Source organism: Cetorhinus maximus, chromosome 27 (assembly GCF_964194155.1).
Source record: "Cetorhinus maximus chromosome 27, sCetMax3.hap1.1, whole genome shotgun sequence".
In the NCBI taxonomy this organism is placed as follows: domain Eukaryota; kingdom Metazoa; phylum Chordata; class Chondrichthyes; order Lamniformes; family Cetorhinidae; genus Cetorhinus; species Cetorhinus maximus.
This window is the reverse complement of record NC_135905.1, coordinates 7,556,581-7,578,433: the sequence shown is the minus strand read 5'-3', so window position 1 is coordinate 7,578,433 and position 21,853 is coordinate 7,556,581. Positions and strand designations below refer to the sequence as shown.

At 44.8% G+C, this 21,853-nt stretch overlaps 1 protein-coding gene across 2 annotated transcripts in view; it reads right to left on the bottom strand.

The window, feature by feature from the left end:
* Nucleotides 1–587: 587 nt before the first annotated feature.
* The window catches only part of opn4a (opsin 4a (melanopsin)), a 70,504-nt gene continuing 49,238 nt past the window's right edge, over nt 588–21,853 (bottom strand). Inside the window, exons 9-12 of one of the 2 annotated variants that reach the window (XM_078530615.1) lie at nt 16,459–16,611; nt 14,487–14,564; nt 10,141–10,218; nt 588–6,164 (exon numbers count right to left, since the gene is read on the bottom strand). In XM_078530615.1, coding sequence (XP_078386741.1) covers nt 5,973–6,164; nt 10,141–10,218; nt 14,487–14,564; nt 16,459–16,611 — 501 coding nt within the window. In that variant the 3' untranslated portion in view covers nt 588–5,972. The remainder of the gene's footprint in view (nt 6,165–10,140; nt 10,219–14,486; nt 14,565–16,458; nt 16,612–21,853) is intronic. The other variant, XM_078530616.1, reaches the window with a different exon arrangement.

Sequence of the window (21,853 nt, the reverse complement as noted above, 5' to 3'; positions counted from 1 at the left end):
AATATTACAAGTGATTATACCACCAAAGAGTTTCATTGGCTATAAAGTGCTTTAGAATGTCCTGAGGTTGTGAAAGGTGTTATATATATTTATATGTATATGGAAGTCTTTATTTTTTACTATATAGAGAGACTTCAAGACAGTTGGGCATGGTTAATAGGAGAAATAGGAACATAGGAGCAGGAGTAGGCCATTTGGCTCATCGAGCCTGCTCTGCCATTCAATTAGATTATGACTGATCATCTACCTCAATGTCACTTTCCTGCACTATCTCCATATCTTTTGATGTTATTAATCTACAGAAATCTATCGATTTCTCTCTTGAACACGCTCAATGATTGGGCTTCCACAGCCTCTGGGATAAAGAATTCCAAAGATTCAGCACCCTCTGAGTGAAGAAATTCCTCCTCATCTCAGTCTTAAATGGCCAATCCCTTATTCTGAGATTATGTCCCCCTAGTTTTATACTTAGCAGCCAGGGGAAACATCTTATCTACATCTATCCTGTCATGCCCTGTAAGAATAATTAATGATTAATGATTGAGCACTGAGTCCAGTGCTGCAATTTGATTATTTAATTCCTTTATTGGGATGCATTTTGTAGGATTTGTTTGGCCCGCTGGTGTTGGGATGGACAGGGCAGGAGATCTTCCCAAGTAGTGTCCACACCCCTGCGTCTTTCTGCCTTCCCCACTGAACATTGTCCAAACCCTACCCCAAGGCCAGGACACCAGACAAGTGACCTGTGAAAAAGACAGGTCATTTTTTTTTAAAAAAAAGCTTTTAACTGAACCAACAAATTCTATTGTCTTACAAAGTGAGCCATCCACTTTCCTGAAGCCAGTGGTAACTCCTAATCGGGCTGATACCAGGCGAGGAGGGAGAGTGAAGGGGAAAGGAGGGCAGAGAAGTTGGGAAGGAAGAGATAGTGAAGAAGTGGGCAGGGAAGTGAGGAAAAGAGGGGAGAAAAGCAACAAGCTAAAGGGAGAGGTGAAGTGGAAAACTAGAGGGAGCGGAGAGAGTGGACGAAAGGGAATAGAAAGGACAGGAAGACAAGGTAAGGAAGAGGTAAAGAGAGTGCAAGTAAGAGAGAAAAGCATGAAAGGGGGAGAGAGAGAGGTAAGAATTTTTAGGAATTCATTCTTGGGATATGAGCATTACTGGTAAGGCCAACATTTATTGTCCATCGTGAGTTGCCCTTGAAAAGGTGGTAATTGGATCTTGCTGAATTGCAACAATCCGTGTGGTTTAGGTACACCCACAGTGCTGTTAGATAGGGCTTTCCAGAATTTTGACCCAGGGACACTTCTTCACAGGACTGGGTAAATAAATCTAATTTGGGATGGTGTTCCCACCCATGTCTTTGTCCTTCTAGGTGATTTTGGGAGCAGCTCTGTTCCCTAGCCACCGAGTTCATCCCTCTTCCTGGCAACAGTCTGAGTCTAAACCAGACTGTTGGCAACCTTGGTGTCGTATTTGACGCTGCAATGAACTCCCGACCTCATATCCACGCCAACACTGAGATTATATCGAACTCCAGAACATTGCCTGACTTCACCGTTACCTCAGTTTAGCACTGATGAAACCCTCATTCATGACTCTGTTCTCTCCACACTTGACTATTCTAAACACTCCTGTCCGGCCACCCACATTCAACCCCCTGTATACCTGAGGTCATCCAAAACTTTGTAGCTTGTGTCCAAAATTGCATCAAAACCCATTCATCCATCACCTCTGTGCTTACTGCCCTACAGTGGGCCCTGTGAAGCAACGCCTTGGTTTTAAAATTCTCATCCTTGTTTTCAAATCCCTTCATAGTCTTGCTGCTCCCAATCTCTGTAATCTCCTCCCGCCTCACTCTCTGACATATCTACACTCTAATTCTGGCATCCTGAGCATCCCTGATTTTAATCACTCCACCACTGGTGGTCGTGTCTTCTGCTGCCGAGGCCTAAGCTCTGGAAAGCACCCCCCAAACCTCTCCACCTCTATTGGCCAAGCTTTTGGTCATCGGCCCTAATATCTCCTTATGTGGCTCAATGTCAAATTTTATTTATAACACTCCTGTGAAGCACATTGGGACATTTTACTACATTAAAGGCACTATATAAATCTGAGCTGTTGTCATTGAAGAAGCCTTGGTGAGTTGCTGCAATGCATTCTGTAGAAGGTACACATTGAACCTATTGAACAGTCCACTAGTGGTGGAGGGAGGGGATGTTTAAGCTGGTGGATGGGGTGTTTCTCCCTGGACGGTGTTGAACTTATTCAGTACTGTTTCAGCTGCTCTCATCTAGGCAAATGAAAGCCTTTGACCCTCGAGTTCCCCATTATCAACATTGTGTGGCTCATCATTGACCAGAAGCTATGCTGGGCCAGCGATATTAATCACAATTGCTACAAGAGCAGGGTAGAGATTGGGTAACCTGCAGTGAGCCTCTTGCCTTAGAGCCTCCTCCACATCTAGAAGGCTGAAGTCAAGAGTGTGATGGAATACTCATCACTCATCTATATGGATGCAGCCTCAAAAATACTCAAGAAGCTCAATCCCATCCAGGACACAGTAATTTGCTTGGTCAACGCCCCAAAGTCAATATCCACACCCTCCACTGTCAATGCAATGTGGCTACAGTATGTACAATCTACAGTACTCAAACAAGCAACTCAACAAACTTACTTCAACAGCACCTCCCTCTCTTGCAGCCTGTGTCATCAAGAAGGACAAAAGCAGGAATACTAGGGAAGCACCATCACCTCCAAGTTCCCCACCCAGCCACGCGCTATCCTGATTTGAACATGTATCATTCCTTCATTGGTACTTTGGAATTCCATGCCCAAAGCCATTGGGGAAGTGCCAACACCACAAAAGCTGCAGCAGTTCAAGTGAGAAGTTTCTCAAAACCATCTTCTCAGGGCAGCTAGGGATGCTCAAGAATTGCAATTCTACTAACATTACCCACATGCCAAGAATTTTAACAATATCATTAATGAGATACTGGACATACAGGAACATGGAGCCACCAGCTCAGCAATTGTACTTTCTGGGGTCACACTCTTTTATGCTGCTCAAATACTATTGGATGGAACGTGTTGTGACCTAAGTGTTGCCTAAGCTCAATTGGTGGGATGTGTGTCAGTGATACTGCTACCACTGGATACATATAAAGTCATTTTCTAAAAGCTTGGATCATGGTCTGTTGGCAACTTAGGCGCAACCAAAGATTGTCTTCCTCAATATACTGCCAAAATACAGTTCAAAAAACCCAAAAATGATCAGTCCTACATACAACATTACTACAAACATACAAATTAGGAGTTGGAGTATGCCATTCAACCCCTCGAGCCTGCTCCACCATTCAGTAAGATCACAGTTGATCTGATTATAACCTCAATTTCGCATTCCACCTACCCTCGATAACCTTTGAACATTTACAACATTACATTCAGTTAATCAACTGGAGATTGATTTGCAACTCCAACAACACTCAAGAAGCTCAACAACATCCAGGACAAAGCAGCCTACTTGATTGAAACCCCATCCATCATGCCCTACATCCACTCCTTCCACTACCAATGCACACTGGCAGCAGTGTGTACCATCTACAAGATGCACTGCAGCAACTCATCAAGGCTCCTTTGACAGCACCTTTCAAACCCGCGACCCCTATCATCATGAAGGACAAGAGCAGCAGATGCATGAGAAAACCACCACCTTCAAGTTCCCCTCCAAGTCACACACCATTCTGACTTGAAACTATCTCGCCGTTCCTTCACTGTCGCTGGGTCAAAATCCCTCCCTAACAGCACTGTGGGTGTTCCTACACCATATGGACTGCAACAGTTCAAGAAGGCAGCTCAATACCACCTTCTCAAGGGCAATTAGGGATGGGCAATAAAAAATGCTGGCCTAGCCAGCGATGCTCACATCCAATGAAAGAATAAAAAAAAGATTGTGTAGTTTGTTAATGATTACATTCCAAGTGTCAATGAAGGAGCATTCAGGCTGTCTGACACTCACATTGATGTAACTAAAATCCCCTTTGTGAATTCACTCAATACCCCAAGTTTGAATGTGGCAGCGGTAATGAATGCAGGGAACATTCAACTGGTACAATTTATTACACAAACATCCAATTTAGTCTTTAGCCCAAACACTGGCAGCCCAAAGCTTGCAACAAAACGCATTCTAATCGGTGCTTACCTGGAACTCTTCACGGTCGAAGTGCAGCATTTGAAAAGGATTCATGATCCCCACAGTTAGTGTGACTATTAGTTGACGCTCGCCGCACAAAGATGGGAGGTGGTGGTTGGGTGGTGCATGCTTGGCAAATAGTACTTGGATGTTGAGCTAATATGGGTAGACATTGGGCTAGAATATTCAATGATTTTTGTATAAAATAGACCCAAAGGACATAGCACAAAGAGATACCCCGCTGACCTTGTGGACAAGTTAATGAGTGCAGATGGAATGAGTGCTATAAACCCTGGCATGGAGAGTGGATATGGAATTAACCACTGATCCAAACTCATTGGATTTACTGGTGGTTGACGGCCTCCTTTCCATGAAGACCGTCTGTTGGTTCCTGTAGTGCAGTGGAATACAATGCCTTTGTGCTGTTCATTCTCTGCATAGGCATAAAATACTGAGTGAGGTTTAGTGCTGTTAAACAAGGGCGAGCAAAGGTTTGAAGATAAAGCTACAGATTAATGGGGGTGTAAGGGTTCTAACTCCCTCTAGCTGTTCTTCAGACATCAGTTACAGATCCACATCTATGCCAAAATGCACAGCGCCAAACGAAATATCCCAGAGCCTTGCCTATACTGCTCATGAACACGGCCTGAGATAAAAGGCACCCCGTGCGTTTAATGTCTCTTATGCTGCACAGCTGACATCTAGACCTCAGCAGAGCAGGGAAAATGAACCGCTCCATGGTCCCACTAATACTGCTCAAATGCATTGTAGCACCCTTGTGCAATCACCCCTAATGGGCATTTCACATTGGCGCATGACTCAATGAATTAAACATTGGCACACAGAGTACAATACTTGTTTTTCAATGGAGTTACCTGTGCTTAAAAAACTGCAGATCACTTGGCCTTTTTAATTTCTAAAGTGGGTTCAATATTTTAAAATGTCTGCCAGTGAATGAATCACTTGTTCAAATATATTGCCAAACATTCAGAGTTTAAGATCTTCATCGAATATTGCATTAATAATTTGTTGTTTACATGTTAGATGAATGATTCATCATGATCCTTTTCTAATTGGATCATGAGATTGGAGGATTGATCATTAGGGGTGGGTGGCTTGGGTGTTGTTATCATTGTCCGATGTTCCAAATACGCCATTGAACTTCACAGCTCCCTCACAACATTTAAGAAATATTTAGATGCGCACTTGAAACACCATAGCACACAGGGCTATGGGCCAAGTGCTTGAAAATGGGATTAGAATAGATAAGCGCTTGATGGCTGGCATGGACACGATGGGCTGAAGGACTTGTTTCTGTGCTGTATAACTCTATGACTCTATACATAAGGCCTTCCTCCTACAATCTACAAAACCCAAACTTGGCCTCATCTTATCGTAACCCTCTCTTCTTCCCCTGACCTTGTGAACCTTGGTCATGTCCTTCACTCTGGCTCCTTCATCTGGTTCTCAATTAAATCATAAATCTCCTGGTTCAGGACATTAGAGCCACAATGGGCACCTCATTCTTTGTTAATACTTCAGGAGATAAACTGTTCAGCTTTAGGTTTTATGCAAAGAAAGATACACCATTCAATCAGTGGCGTGATTGTTGAAATGTCACTAATAGGCTCAAAGCTATACGTTGAATGTCTAGTACACTGCACTACAGAGACTACCCTGATCTTATATGTTGCCAGGTCTTTGTAAAGACTCCGGTTGCTTAGCACTGCTAACTTGAACGGGGGTGACAGTTTCAATGGCAATTCCAGCAACTTTGCTGCTACTGGTTTGAGAGAGGGGGTTGTTGGTTCCCATGCAGGTTTATTTCATACATGGGATTGAAACTGGCTTCTGAAGACTGGCTGCTGCCTGGGCTGCTGGTGTGAGTAATTACGATGCTGGGGATCTGGGCTGCCTTCACCAATGCAACATCTACTTTCCTCGGTCCAACACCATCCAGATTTCCGGCCACCTGAATCAACAATGAGTCAAGCAAGAGAATTTGATCAATGTTTCTTTGCAAGTCAGTTAACAATCCAAGTCAAACCTTAAACGATGTTCTGCTCTGAAGAACTTCTGTAAATTCTTCATTTGATCCCCATTCCTTACATGACTAATTAGGAATAAGAAGGTGCAATAGATGTTAGTTAAAGGGGCAATGTCATCTGATAGAAGGCCTTCTCAGACCATTTAGGACAGCCTAAACATTTATTCCCCCCACTACTGGCATACCATGGATGCAGTGTATATTACCTAAAGGTTGCACTGCAGAAATCCACCAAGACTTCTTCGGTAGACCCTCCACCATGCAAACATAAGAATATAAGAAATGGGAGCAGGAGTTGACCATACAGTTCCTCAAGTCTGCTCCACCATCCAATACGATCGTGGCTGATCTTCCCCAACAACACTTTCCTACCCACTCCTCATACCTCTTGATTCCCTGAGAGGCCAAAGATCTGTCTATCTCAGCCTTAAATATACTTAGTGATGGAGCATCCACAACCCTCTGTGTTAGAGAATTTCAAAGATTCACAAACATTTGAAGTGAAATTTTTTTCCCCACCTCAGCCTTAAATGATCGACCCCTTATCCTGAGAATGTGTCCCTGTGATCTAGATTCCCTAACTAGAGGAAACAAACCTTCCAGTATCTACCCAGTTGAGTCCCGTCAGACCACCTGGAAGGACAAGGACAGCAGGTGTATGGGAACACCCTCACACATAAGTCCCCTTCAAGTCACACACAATAATGACTCAGACATTTATTGTTATTCCTTCATCACTACGGAGTCGAAACGTTGAAACCCTCATCTAAACAACATTGCTTCCCCATACAGACTGCAGTGATTCAAGAAGGTGTCCCATTATCACCTTCTCAACGGCAGGTAAGGATGGGCAATAAATGCCAATGATGCCCAGATCCCAAGAGTGAAGTTTTAAAAAATGACGTTTTTCAAATTGCAAGACCCACGCAACTATGGTGATGTTTTACTAATTATATTCAAAGTTAAATGTTTTATTTCTGTGCAACGTTTAACCGATATAGAAACCTCAAAGTGATCACCAATAATGCACATCAAATTGAACATAGTTATCAAAGCAACTGACCCAAGCAATAAGGCTGCCTGTAATCTCCAAACTACCATTGTAATAGGTCTTGAATACAACATTTGGACGATGACATACACTAAATATATAAAAAAACAGCAACAAGCAGTCTGGTTCAGGTTAATGTTATTGCCAAATTACAGTGTATTTCACCCAATAGCTTGTGCACTGCAATATGCTCTGTATTGTAAGTCCTGCATCACTGATACAGAAGCATCTACACCTCAACATGCACTGATTGAGTGGTCTATATAGTTCCTGTAAATGGGTTAAGTCCTGTGTTAAAACAATGGACAGAGGACTGTCACCCAAAAATGTTGAGTATTTGTTTGTGAATATCCCAAACACTAGTTTCTGGACCACTGACTCGCCATTAGTATACATTACACCTCACTGTTGGAAATAGTGTAGAATTATCGCCTATGGTTTTCTTATGAATAATCAATTAGTAAAGCTCCCACAAATTCCATGACACCAGCTATTGATGATTCAAAATACTATTTTAGCAACATCATCCCATGTTAATATGTTGCGATTTAAAAGTTCCAAGCTAATAGACATAAGAATAAAAAACACAGTTGTAAAACTTTTTCACGCAGAATCACAGTGCAGAAGAGGCCCTTCCGCCCATCGAGTCTGCACCGACACATGAGAAACACCTGACCTACCTACCTAATCCCATTTACCAGCACTTGGCCCATAGCCTTGAATGTTATGACGTGCCAAGTGCTCATCCAGGTACTTTTTAAAGGACGTGAGGCAACCCGCCTCCACCACCCTCCCAGGCAGCACATTCCAGACCGTCACCAACCACTGGGTAAAAAAGTTTTTCCTCACATCCCCCCTAAACCTCCTGCCCCTCACCTTGAACTTATGCCCCCTTGTGACTGACCCTTCAACTATGGGGAACAGCTGCTCTCTATCCACCCTGTCCATGCCCCTCATAATTTTGTACACCTTGATCAGGTCGCCCCTCAGTCTTCTCTGCTCCAACGAAAACAACCCAAGTCTATCCAACCTCTCTTCATAACTTAAATGTTTCACCTCAGGCAACATCCTGGTGAATCTCCTCTGCACCCCCTCCAGTGCAATCACATCCTTCCTATAATGTGGCGACCAGAACTGCACACAGTACTCCAGCTGTGGCCTCACCAAGGTTCTATACAACTCCAACATGACCTCCCTACTTTTGTAATCTTAGATTCAACATTATCAATGTTATGTGTTAGAGGGATGTTGAAAGAAGCCAGACTGTGCAGAACAGTAATGTCAACTGAGCTACCATACTGAGGTGTTACAGGGTGTGTATCCATGGTGTAGATTGCAACAGCAATGCTTTTCTCATTGTCTCTTGTCTTCCCCTCCATTGGAGACCTTCTCTTTTGTTCTTTTTCCTATCCTCACAGGGAGTGGAGCCCACGTAAAACCCCTTAGAGAGTATGCACCAGAGAACCTCTGGCATGAAATGCAGATGTCAATTGTAAATTTAACCTGTAATTTTAAGTATAGTGAGGCACCCTCTGTACTGTACTGAAAGAAACTGTATTGGACTTTATAAAATGACAGAATTGAAATGCACCTATACTGGTACATAAGTCAGGATGGTGAATGGCTTGGAGGGAACTTGCAGGTGATGGTGTTCCCATGCATTTGCTGCCCTTACCCTTCTAGGTGGTAGAGGGTGCAGGTTTGTAAGGTGCTGTTGAGGGAGCCCTGGTGAGTTGCTGCATTGCATCTTGTAGATGGTACACACTGTTACTATTGTGCGTTGGTGGCGGAGGAAGTTAATGATTGTGGACGGGGTGCCAATCAAGCAGGCTGTGTGTGTGTGTGTGTGTGTGTGTCTGTGCATGTGTCTGTGCGTGTGTGTCTCTGTCTGTGCGTGTGTGTAGCTGTGTGTCTATGTCTGTGTGTGTGTGTTCGTGACTGAGTCCCGACAGTGCAGATGTGTTGATAATGTACAGATCTCACGATACAGGTTACACACGGGAGGTGTGTCGGCTTTTTGGATGCAACAGTCAAAGATAACAATGCGTAATTAAATCAATGAAGATTGTAGCTCGTAAGACTTTTTGACCAATCTTGGACAAGGCAACCCAAGATACCCATCTTCCAATTAGGCACTTTACAGCCTTCCGGACTTAACATTGAATTCAACAACTTCAGATCATGAACTCTTTCCTCCATCCTCAGCCCTCTTTTTCAAATATTTATTTTTAAATTTTTATATATACATTTTTTTCCCACATATTTTTATTATTATTTAAAAAATTTATTTCCATTCATTGTTTTGTCCCCACCTTTTAGATTATTTTGATCCTTGCTCCCATACCATCCCCTCCCCTACTACACCCCCACTAGGGCCATCTGTCATTGGCTCAACTTGCTTTCTACCCTTAATGTCACGATTGGCACCTCCTTTAGCCAGTATCACCACCACTAACACCCCTTTGACCTTTTGTTTATGACGTCTTTTGCAATCTCTCCTTTGCCTCCACCTATCATTGGCCTTCTATCCAGCTTCATCTGTCCCACCCCCTTATACAGTATATATTTCACCACATTTCTACTTCTCTTTAGTTCTGAAGAAAAGTCAACTGGACTCGAAACGTTAACTCTTTCTCTCCACAGATGCTGTCAGACCTGCTGAGTTTTTCCAGCAATTTTTTTTGTTTCAAATTTCCAGCATCCGCAGTATTTTGCTTTTACCCAAGATACTGCAGTCTGATTGAGCAACAGGGTTCTCTCCCTTTCAAAACATTCTAGAACATGTTTGTTATTAACAATACATACAGACCTAGCTTCAGTCTTTAATTAATGGAATAGGTTGGTATATACCTTTGGAGAGATTCTCCCATTACCTCTTGGACTCACTTCAACCACTGAGATATTGGTCATGTCGGATGATGTCTGAAACTAAAGTAATGCAGATTGTTGAAATTAGCAAATGCTGGAATCGTGAACATTAAGAGATTTCTGATCTTTTGAGGCTTTGTTGCAAATCATTCAATGATCCAAATGAAACCATAAAGCTTGTTTTCCTCCAAGAAACCTCCATAATTCCTTCTTCAGATGCTATACAGTACCTTTCTTTAAGTATATTCAAGGTCCTATCTCATAAATTTAACTTATGTTAGCGATAGCTCCTTCTGGGCTGTGTGACCCAGGCTAACCTTTACTTTTGTTTTCCCTCTCGAGCTTCTAGTGGCACTGAGCAGCTGAAAGGAGTGATCTGGCAATTTATTCTGAGACCTTTATTGCACATGTTCCAAAATAGCAGAACAAAAGCCTGATAGCAGTGAGCTGGGGTTTCATTTAAGGTGCAAAAGCTTTCCCCTTACACCTTTATTCCTTTTTTCCAGTAATTTGCATGGCAATAAAAGACTCTCCCACTTCTCAGGATGGCTTTCCAGTTCTTCTTGAAGAGGTCGAATGGTGCATCATGGTCCCAGGAAGTTCTCTGTACTTGTGAAGCTCCAATGAATTCTATCTAAACAATCCAGCTTGACTGACTGACTGACTTCCTTACCTTAACTCTGGCAACAGATGCCTTGGGAAACAGGAGGACTTAGGTTTTTAGCAGGGTCAGAGGGCTTTGACATGATCCTTTTAGATCCATGCCAGAGTTATGGTAAGGAACTGGCAGAACTCTTGAGAAATGTCAAAGTCTACACAGAGCTTTTGGCATAAACCCAAAGGGCCAAGTGTAATTTCCAGAATTGCAAGTTGTGATAGTCATCTGTTCTCACTTCAGGCAGTACTTACATTTCTTCGCTATTCATTGAACTACTGAATTTCCACAAGATGTCCCTTTGCAGGTCTCATTCTTTGGGTGCAATTTAGTCTTTGGTCAATAGCGTAAAATAGGCTTTAAAGGATCAGCCCATTGTACACTGCTCCTGAACATTGTGACAGATGTAGATGTTGATGAGCTGATCTGATATTGCCTAATTTACATGATTATCCAAAGTTTCAATTGCCCACTTTATTATGCAGCTCAGTGGGGGTGAAATTGGTCTCCGTCCTCTGTGCAAAACCAGCTTGTAACCAATCAGCAGCTGATTTTTCACTCTGCCAGCTTTTCTTTTATTCATTTATGGGATGTGGACTTTATTGGCGAGGTCAGCATTTATTGCTCACCCCTAATTGCCCTTGAGATCGCGGTGGTGAGCTGGCTTCTTGATCCGCTGTAGTCCATGTGATGTAGGTACACCCACAGTTCTGTTAGGGAGGGAGTTCCAGGATTTTGACCCAGTGACAGTGAAGGAATGGTGATATATTTCCAAGTCAGGATGGTGAGTGGCTTGGAGGGGAACTTCCAGATGGTGGTGTTCCCATGCATCGGCAGCCCTTGTCCTTCTAAATGGTAGTGGTTGTTTTGAAGGTGCTGTCGAAAGAGGCTTGCTGAGTTGCTGCAGTGCACCTTGTAGATGGTACATACTGCTGCCATTGTGCGTTGGTGGTGGAGGGAGCCAATGTTTGTGGATGGAGTGCCAATCAAGTGGGCTTAGTGTGTGTGTGTCTGTGTATCTGTGTGGGTCTGTGTGCGTGTGTGTGTGTGTGCATGTGTATGTGTGTGTGTGCGTGTTTGTGCATGTGTGTGTGTTTGTGTGTGCCTGTATGTGTGCGTATGCATGTGTGTGTATGTGCATCTGTGTGTGTGTCTGTATCTGTCTGTGTGTGTGTGTGTGTGTGTGCGTGCGTGTTTGCGACTGAGTCCCATCAGTGCGTATGTGTTGATAATGTACAAATCTCATGATACAGGTTACACACAGGAAGTGTGTCGGCTTTTTGGATGCAACAGTCAAAGATAATGATGTGTGATTAAATTAATGAAGACTACAGCTATTAAGACTTTATGTCCTATCTTGGACAAGACCACCCAAGATACTGCAGTCTGATTGAGCAACAGGATTTTCTCCCCTTCAAAACATTCTAGAACATATTTGTTATTAACAATACATACAGACCTAGCTTCAATCATTACTTAATGGAATAGGTTGGTATATACCTTTGGAGAGACTCTCCCATTACATCTTGGACTCAGTTCAACCATTGAGATATTGGTCATGTCGGATAATGTCTGAAAGTAAAGTAATGCAGATTGTTGAAATTAGCAAATGCTGGGATTGTGAACATTAAGAGATTTCTGGTCTTTTGAGGCTTTGTTGCAAATCATTCAATGATGCAAATGAAATCATAAAGCTTGTTTTCCTCCAAGAAACCTCAATTATTCCTTCTTCAGAAGCTACGCAGTACCTTTCTTTAGGTATAGTCAAGGTCCTATCTCATAAATTTAACTTATGTTAGCAATAGCTCCTTCTGGGCTGTGTGACCCTGCCTAACCCTTACTTTTGTTTTCCCTCTCGAGCTTCTAGTGGCACTGAGCAGCTGAAAGGAGTGATCTGGCAATTTATTCTGAGACCTTTATTGCACATGTTCCAAAATAGCAGAACAAAAGCCTGATAGCAGTGAGCTGGGGTTTCATTTAAGGTGCAAAAGCTTTCCCCTTACACCTTTATTCCTTTTTGCCAGTAATTTGCATGACAATAAAAGACCCTCCCACTTACTTCTCATGATGGCTTTCCAGTTCTTCTTGAAGAGGTCGAATGGTGCATCATGGTCCCAGGAAGTTCTCTGTACTTGTGAAGCTTCAATGAATTCTATCTAAACAGTCCAGCTTGACTGACTGACTGACTTCCTTACCTTAACTCTAGCAACAGATGCCTTGGGAAACAGGAGGACTTAGGTTTTTAGCAGGGCCAGAGGGCTTTGACATGAACCTTTTAGATCCAAGCCGGAGTTATGGTAAGGAACTGGCAGAACTCTTGAGAAATGTCAAGGTCTACACAGAGCTTTTGGCATAAACCCAAAAGACCAAGTGTACTTTCCAACATTGCAAGTTGTGATAGTCGTCAGTTCTCACTTCAGGCAGTATTTACATTTCTTCGCTATTCATTGAGCTACTGAATGTCCACAAGAGGTCACTTTGCAGGTCTCATTCTTTGGGTGTAATTTAGTCTTCGGTCAATAGCGTAAAATAGGCTTTATTGGATCAGCCCATTGTACACTGCTCCTGAACAGTATGACAGATGTAGATGTTGATGAGATGATCTGATATTGCCTATTTTACATGATTTTCCAAAGTTTCAATTGCCCACTTTATTATACAGCTCAGTGGGGGTGAAATTGGTCTCCGTCCTCTGTGTAAAACCAGCTTGTAACCAATCAGCAGCTGGTTTTTCACTCTGCCAGCCAGCTTTTCTTTTATTCATTTATGGGATGTGGGCTTCGCTGGCTGGGCCAACATTCATTGCTCACCCTAATTGCCCTTGAGAAGGTGGTGGTGAGCTGCCTTCTTGAACCGCTGCAGTCCATGTGGTATAGGTACACCCACAGTACTGTTAGGGAGGGAGTTCTAGGATTTTGACCCAGCGACGGTGAAGGAACATCCAAGTCAGGATGGTGAGTGACTTGGAGGGGAACTTCCAGGTGGTGGTGTTCCCACACATCTGCTGCCCTTGTCCTTCTAGATGGTAGTGGTCGTGGGTTTTGAAGGTGCTGTCGAAAGAGGTTTGCTGAGTTGCTGCAGGGCATCTTGTAGATGGTACACACTGCTGCCACTGTGCGTTGGTGGTGGAGGGAGTGAATGTTTGTGGATGGGTTGCCAATCAAGCGGGGTGTGTATGTGTGTGTGCGCGTATCTGCGTCTGTGTGTATGTGTGTGTCTGTGTATGTGCCTGTATATGTGTGCATGTGTTGTGCGTGTGTTTGTGTGTGTGTCTGCGCCTGTGTGTGCATGTGTCTGTGTATGTGCCTGTAAATGTGTGCATGCGCGTGTGTGTGTTTGTGTGTGTCTGTGTGTGCGTGTGCGTGTGTTTGCGACTGAGTCCCGACAGCGCACATGTATTGATAATGTAGAAAACCCATGATACAGGTTACACACAGGAAGTGTGTCGGCTTTTTGGATGCAACAGTCAAAGATAATGATTTGTGATTAAATTAATGAAGACTGTAGCTAGTAAGACTTTTTGTCCAATCTCAGACAAGAAGACCCAAGATACTGCAGTCTGATTGAGCAACAGGATTCTCTCCCCTTCTGAATATTCTAGAACGTGTTTGTTATTAACAATACATACAGACCTAGCTTCAGTCTTTACTTAATGGAATAGATTGGTATATACCTTTGGAGAGACTCTCCCATTACCTCTTGGACTCACTTCAACCATTGAGATATTGGTCATGTCGGATGATGTCTGAAACTAAAGTAATGCAGATTGTTGAAATTAGCAAATGCTGGGATCGTGAACATTAAGAGATTTCTGGTCTTTTGAGGCTTTGTTGCAAATCAATCAATGATCCAAATGAAACCATAAAGCTTGTTTTCCTCCAAGAAACCTCAATAATTCCATCTTCAGAAGCTATGCAGTACCTTTGTTTAGGTATAGTCAAGGTCCTATCTCATAAATTTAACTTATGTTAGCGATAGCTCCTTCTGGGCTGTGTGACCCAGCCTAACCTTTACTTATGTTTTCCCTCTCAAGCTTCTAGTGGCACTGAACAGCTGAAAGGAGTTGTCTGGCAATTTATTCTGAGACCTTTATTGCACATGTTCCAAAATAGCAGAACAAAAACCTGATAGCAGTGAGCTGGGGTCCGGCTTGACTGACAGACTTCCTTAGCATAACTGGCAACAGATGCTTTGGGAATCAGATCTTAGAGGTTTTTAGCAGGGTCAGAGGGCTTTGACATGGACCTTTCAGATCTCAGCCAGAGCTATGGTAAGGAACTGGCAGAGCTCTTGAGAAATGTCAAGGTCTACACAGAGCTTTTGGCATAAACCCAAAGGGCCAAGTGTAATTTCCAGAATTGCAAGTTGTGATCGTCGTCAGTTCTCACTTCAGGCAGTATTTAAGTTTCTTGCGCTATTCATTGAGCTACTGAATTTCCACAAGAGGTCACTTTTCAGGTCTCATTCTTTGGGTGTAATTTAGTCTTTGGTCAATAGCCTAAAAAAGGCTTTATAGGATCAGCCCATTGTACACTGCTCCTGAACAGTATGACAGATGTAGATGTTGATGAGCTGCTCTGATATTGCCTATTTTACATGATTATCCAAAGTTTCAATTGCCCACTTTATTATACAGCTCAGTGGGGGTGAAATTGGTCTCCGTCCTCTGTGTAAAACCGGCTTGTAACCAATCAGCAGCTGATTTTTCACTCTGCCAGCTTTTCTTTTATTCATTTATGGGATGTGTGCGTTGCTGGAGAGGCCAGCATTTATTGCCCATCCCTAATTGCCCTTGAGAACATGGTGGTGAGCTGCTTTCTTGAACCGCTGTAGTCCATGTCATGTAGTTACACCTACGGTGCTGGCAGGGAGGGAGTTCCAGGATTTTGACACAGCGACACTGAAGGAACGATGATATATTTCCCAGTCAGGATGGTGAGTGACTTGGAGGGGAACTTCCAGGTGGACCCTGTATCTGCTGCCCTTGTCCTTCTAGATGGTAGTGGTCATGGGTTTGGAAAGTGATGTCTAAGAAGCCTTAGTGAGTTGCTGCAATGCATGTTGGAGATGGTACACACTGCTGCTACTGTGCGCCGGTGGTGGAGTGAGTGAATGTTTGTAGATGGGGTGCCGATCAAGTGGGCTGCTTTGTCCTGGACGGTGTCAAGCTTCTTGAGTGTTGTTGGAGCTGAACTCATGCAGGCAAGTGGGGAGTATTCCATCACACTCCTGACTTATGCCTTGTAGATGGTAGACAGGTTTTGGGGAGTCAGGAGGTGAGTTACTCATGGCAGGATTCCTAGCCTCTTACCTGCTCTTGTATCCACAGTATGCTTTGTTAGTGTTTTCTATGGGCTTGTAAAATATTTGCAAGATTTTTAATTCTGTACCAAGTAAAAGTGGCAGGGGGAAGGGGACATGAGCCTTCAAAAAGAGTTTGAGCCATCATTGTCATTCTGTAAACTCGAGTGTAAAGAAGGTCAGGCCTGCTGAAAAATCCACTGCTCATTCGCCATGAGCCTGTCTCCTGTCACTGACATAGATCAACGTCAACTGGTGAGTCAAATATTCCATGCAAGGCATTTCCCCAAAGACCCCATCGTTCACATTATCCTTAGCTGTTGCCACTTAAAATGAGTCATTACCTTCTCGAAGATGCCCGGATCATTACTTTTCAACTTTGCTTTCTCTTTGGTGTCACTTTGCTCGATTGTGTCTTTGCTGAACTCACAGGAAACCGCTCTGCTGACAGGTCTGGAGTTTATACTGGAAATATCAGCCTCGTTGTCAGTCCAGCCCTAGAACAGGAATGCAGTCAAAATATTGAAACAATAAGTATTCTCTTCACTGCCACTTAATGCTACAGGCTGCAAAACTGGCACTTTATTTATTGAATATGGACATCACCAGCTTGGCTGACTGCCAAGCATCTCAATAAATGCTTGGCCAGTATCTATTACCCATCCCTAATTGCCCTTGTTCAGAGGGCATTTAAGAGTCAACCACATTGCTGTGGGTCTGAGGTCACATGTAGGCCAGACCAGGTAATAGCAGATTTCCTTCCCTAACGAGATGGGTTTTTATGACAATTGACAATGGTTTCATGGTCATCATTAGACTTTTTAATTATCCAGGTTTTTATTGGATCCAAATTTCATGATCTGCCATAGTGGGATTTGAACCTGGGTCCCCAGAACATTACCCTGGTCTGCTACTAGTCCAGTGACAATGACACTATGCCACCACCTCCCCTGGAAGTCCTGAAGGGATAAAATGGTACAGTTTGCACTGCTGGTCACCTCTGATGCTGGGAAGGGCGAATGTGCCCTGATACACCAGTTGTGTCAGGGGTGGTCGGATTATGATGTTAATCAGCTGGCTGATTAATTTTAAGCATGCCTTTCAAACCCAGACTCCATTGGTCCGGTGAATACCTCTACTAATCAATCAGAGTCGACCATGTGACCCGCTGCACAAGGAATTCCCCACAAGTGTCATTTAAAGATCAGCTTTTACTTCTGCTGTGGGAAGTTAGTGGCTTGTTTTTGGAGGTCTGTTGGTGAGCAGAGAAGACAGATGATTTGATCACCTGAGTCTCTTAAGATGCTGCTGTAACTGTTGTTAGGGTTTTCAAAGAGTACTCACACCTCCATTCACCCAGGAGCAATGACTCAGGTGACTCCGATTCAACCAAGCGGGGTGGTCACTGAACTGTATCATCCCCTAACAGGGCTTGGAGCTTCGCAACCAAGGCAAGGACAACACTGTCAGTGCCCATAATGGTCACGGTCGCACTATGTGACCTAATCATTCCAGGAGGGAGCAGGTGACATATCCAACATTTCCCAGTGCACCATCCCTCGCTGCATTCCAGGAGGTGACGGAGATCAGGTATGTGAAGGGATGCGATCTCATCCTTTTCTTTCTTAGCAGAGAGGAGCAGGATGAGCAGGCATGTGACTTTGCCAGGATGGCAGGATTCCCAATGGAGCAGAAACCAATGACTGCATGCACATGGCTCTGCGCACACCCCTGCACCCCCCCCAACACCCACTCCCCCCACGTCCACAACCTTGTCAACAGGGAGAGATACAGGAACCACAACGGCCACCACTCCATAATGTGCAGTTGGTTAGCAACCATGCACAGACCATAATGTCAGTGAATGCTCATTATCTTGGCAGCGGCCATAATGTCTCTTCATACTGAGGCAGGCAGCCGTTTCCACCACCTTGGGGTCTCTAAGTAGAACCAGAGGGCGGTTGCTTGCAGATGAGGGATCGCCCTTCTACACCTAGTTGGCCAGCCACCTCTCTGCCATGCGAGGTCAATGGAACTTTATGGAGCAGGCCATCAGCATGCTAAGGCAATGCTTCTGATGCATGGACTGCTCAGGAGAACAGCCCTCCTAGTACGTGCTGTGCGGTGTGCTCTGCAACATCACCATTATGGGGGTGCAGGAGGCACTTCAGGAGGGAGGGGAAGATGAGGAGAATGAGGAGGTATGGAGGATACATTGCTCTGGACAACTTATCCGAGATTGGTTGCTCAGGCTCTGCTTTCCATTGGAGAACTCCCTTCCAGTACCATGGCCATTCCCCAACATCCAATCCATTTGGGACACCTCATCACAGCTTCTATTTGGCCAAGATTCTACAATAAAAACCACTAACAAGAAGCTTACCATAATATTTTTATCCAAGAGCACATCCACATACAAACAAAAAATGTACTATTCACCTTTGTGCGTTCTCTGTGTGTCAGTCTTGTGGGTGCCTTCTCCTGTCCAAGCCATATTACTGCCTTATATGGCCTAGAGCTGCCCGAGGGTGCACTGCAAAGCCACGTGCAGCCTCCCACACTGAAAGTCAGCAGCTTCCCATTGGCAATTCTGCAGCCACTGGGAGGCAACAGCAAGGGCACTGGCAGAGTGGCAGTCATGGGAGCATAAATATAGGTTCCTGCTCCATGGAGTCACTGTCACTCCTATGGTGCTGCGTCTCAGTAATTCTAGTAATCTGTTGGAGGGAAGATTGCTGAATTGCTCCTTTGAACACTACGATCTGCAGCCATGATGGCAGCAGTCTGAGCGAGCATGGATCTCATGACCTCCCTCTGAGCTTCCACTACAGCTCTCAGACGTGATGGCTTCTGACTGTGCTGCAACAGAAACTGCAACATCAGCCACCACACTGCATCGTGCCTGGGTTTAAAAGTGTTCGCATGGAGTTGGCTACCACTCCCACCCTAGAAAGAATGGACTTCAAGATCTGTGTGGTGCCTTGAGCCACATTGTCAAAGAGCATGGAGGAGTCCAGCTCCAATTAAAGGAGGCTGTCTGGCAGGCCAGCCAAGCATGTCGGTCTGCATGTTCTTCAGCATTCTCCTATATGCCACCTCGTCAAACCCTAGCCTGCATCCCCTATCGCAGAACTCACCTGTGACCTCTCCTCCGGGGAGCTGGCACACAAGCCACCCTCTTCCCTCTAGCCTGGCTTCAACCCACTTGGCCCGCTGACTCACCACCTGCTGATCCTGTCTCTATACCAGCCTCCTAAACTCAGGCAGTAGTGCCAGTATCTCAGCTGATGGCAGCGGGCGTCCGATCAAGTGACGAGGCTTCTTCATCAGCGCTGCGATGCTTCTCTCTCTGTCTCTCTCTCTCTCTTCCTCCTGAGGCTGTGGCTGGGCAGGTGGTGGTTCTTGGGTATCTGAAAGTGGAAAATCAGAAGGGCAGGGTTAGAGTGAGGGAAGGGAATGGGGTGGAAAGAAAGTTGCCCATGGTCACACCACCTGCAGTCTGCACATTATGCCAAAGGGCAGAATAAGGGTGAGCTGGGAGTTGAGAAGGGGCATAAAGCAGGAACATACCATCATCCCCAATGCCCTCAGTGATGTCGGAGGCAAAGAGCTCTGTTGCAGTAGAACCCAGGAAACAGAGCACCACTTCCTCCACAGGGCTCAGGGGATGCCTGTCCCCTGCTGCTTTTGCTGTGCTTCCTTCCATTTCAGCCACCTTCTCCTGCAAGAGACAGGGAAGAATGTCAATGATTGTATTGCACTGCGTTTGAGTGATGTGTCTGTCATGGAGGCAGGTGGAGTGTGGCAGTGAGAGATGGGTGCGAGGCTGGCAAGATTGGAAGGTGCGTGAGGGTGAGGTGGAGTATCAGGATGTTTGGCATGAGTACTGAGTGCTAGGGACTGCTGATGTGAGTGATGGGGTTATAGCACATTGGGCAGCATAAGAGATTGGGGGTGTGACGGATAGCAGATGTCCTCGGAAAATTCATTCAGTGACCTTGACCAATGAGGTCATTGAACTTTTTCCCACACTGCAGCCAGGTTCTTGGTGCTAGAATCCTCCCTGGCCATTTTCATCCATTCCCTTCGGAGGGTATCCCTTGATGACTTCCTGGGCCAATGTGAAAACATGGCCTCTCTCCTTTTCTTCACTTCCATGACCAAGTTCTCCAGCTCTACATCTGTGAACCTGGGAGCCCTCTCTCTGCCCTGGAGGTGTACTTTGTTTGTTTCTAATTGCAGACAATTGTGGTACCAGCAGTCAGAAACAGCTTCTCTTCTATCAGTGCAGCTCCCCTTTAAGAGGGACAGGCTGCCTTTAAGAGCTGGAGGCTAGGCTGGAACATGTGCTTGCCTCACGCACCGTAAGCCCCTGTTGAGTACTCAGCCAGCCAGTAGCGTGGGCCCTACTTAGTTGCATGTTACGATCAGGAAAATGAGGAGGCGGCACAAAGTTTGTGAGCTGTCTGCCTCAATGGGAACAGGTCACAAATTGCAAATACAGGCCCAGGTCACTTTTTAGCCCTCAGTGTTTTGGAAGTTACTTATTTAAGATGAGCAAACAGGAGCAAAACAGACCGTCATCACTGTGCTCAATTCTACTCGTCATCAAGGGAAAACAGCCAGTGAAAGTTAGATGCTTTCCCAGAGGGCGAAAGAAGGATAAATCACTTACAACATCAACACTTTACAATTGTGTAGCAACTCTAATGCAAAAAGAATCCCAAGGCACTTCACAGAATTAACGTAAGGACAACAGTTGCTGAGCCAGTTGCGGAGATCAGGAGGAATGGCAAAACTTTTGGCTGAAAGGCACAGGTTTTGAGGAGGCTGTTTAAAGAAGAGGTACAGAGGTGAAGAAGTTTAAGCAGGGGATCGCAGAGGGTAAGATCAAGAGGGCTGACGGCCTTAATTTAAAGGTGATTGAAAGGAGACCACTCAGTAGGCCAGGGGTCAGGTGAGCAGAGCATTTGGCAGAGGGCAAGATTACAGCACTGGAGGAAATTACAGAGATAAGGTGAGGTGAGGCAAAAGTAGGATTTAACAATGAGGATGTTAAGCTTAGCATGTCGGAGAATGGAAGCTAATGTAATTCAGTGAGGCTAGGGGAGTGGGACAGGGTGCACGCAGCAGAGTTGGAGGCAGTAGAAGGTGGAGGTTAGATGGTCAGGAAAGAAAACATGGGATAGTCGAGTGGAGGTGATGAAGGGATGTGTGAAGGCTTCAGTAACACACAAGGTGAAACAGGGCAGTGGTGCGTGGAGATGGTCTCTGTGGTGGAGAGAATATGGCGTCTGAAAACCAGCTGCGGGGCAGACAGGATACCGAGATCGTGAACAATGTGGTTCAGTTGGAAACGATGACTGGAGAAGATGGCATGGAATCAATGGCAAAGGAACAGAGTTTGCGCTTGGGATCAAAAACAATGGTTTTGCTCTTCCCATTGTTGAACTGGAAGAAGTTATGCCCTTATCTAGGACAGGATAAAATGGTAAAATTGGTACTATGATAGATTTTTATTATTAGAGAGTCCAAAGACATAGGCAAGAATTTTCCCATCGGCGAGCGGGGGTGGGGACCGCTCGCTGACGTGTAAAATGACGCGGAATGACGTCGGGTGGAACTCCTGACGTTATCCCACGTCATTTGCATTTTCAGGTCGGTAGGGGCGCAGCCGAGCCAGCTGTGTGCCCGCCGACCTGTCAACGGCCTATTGAGGCCACTCAAAAAGCAATTAAA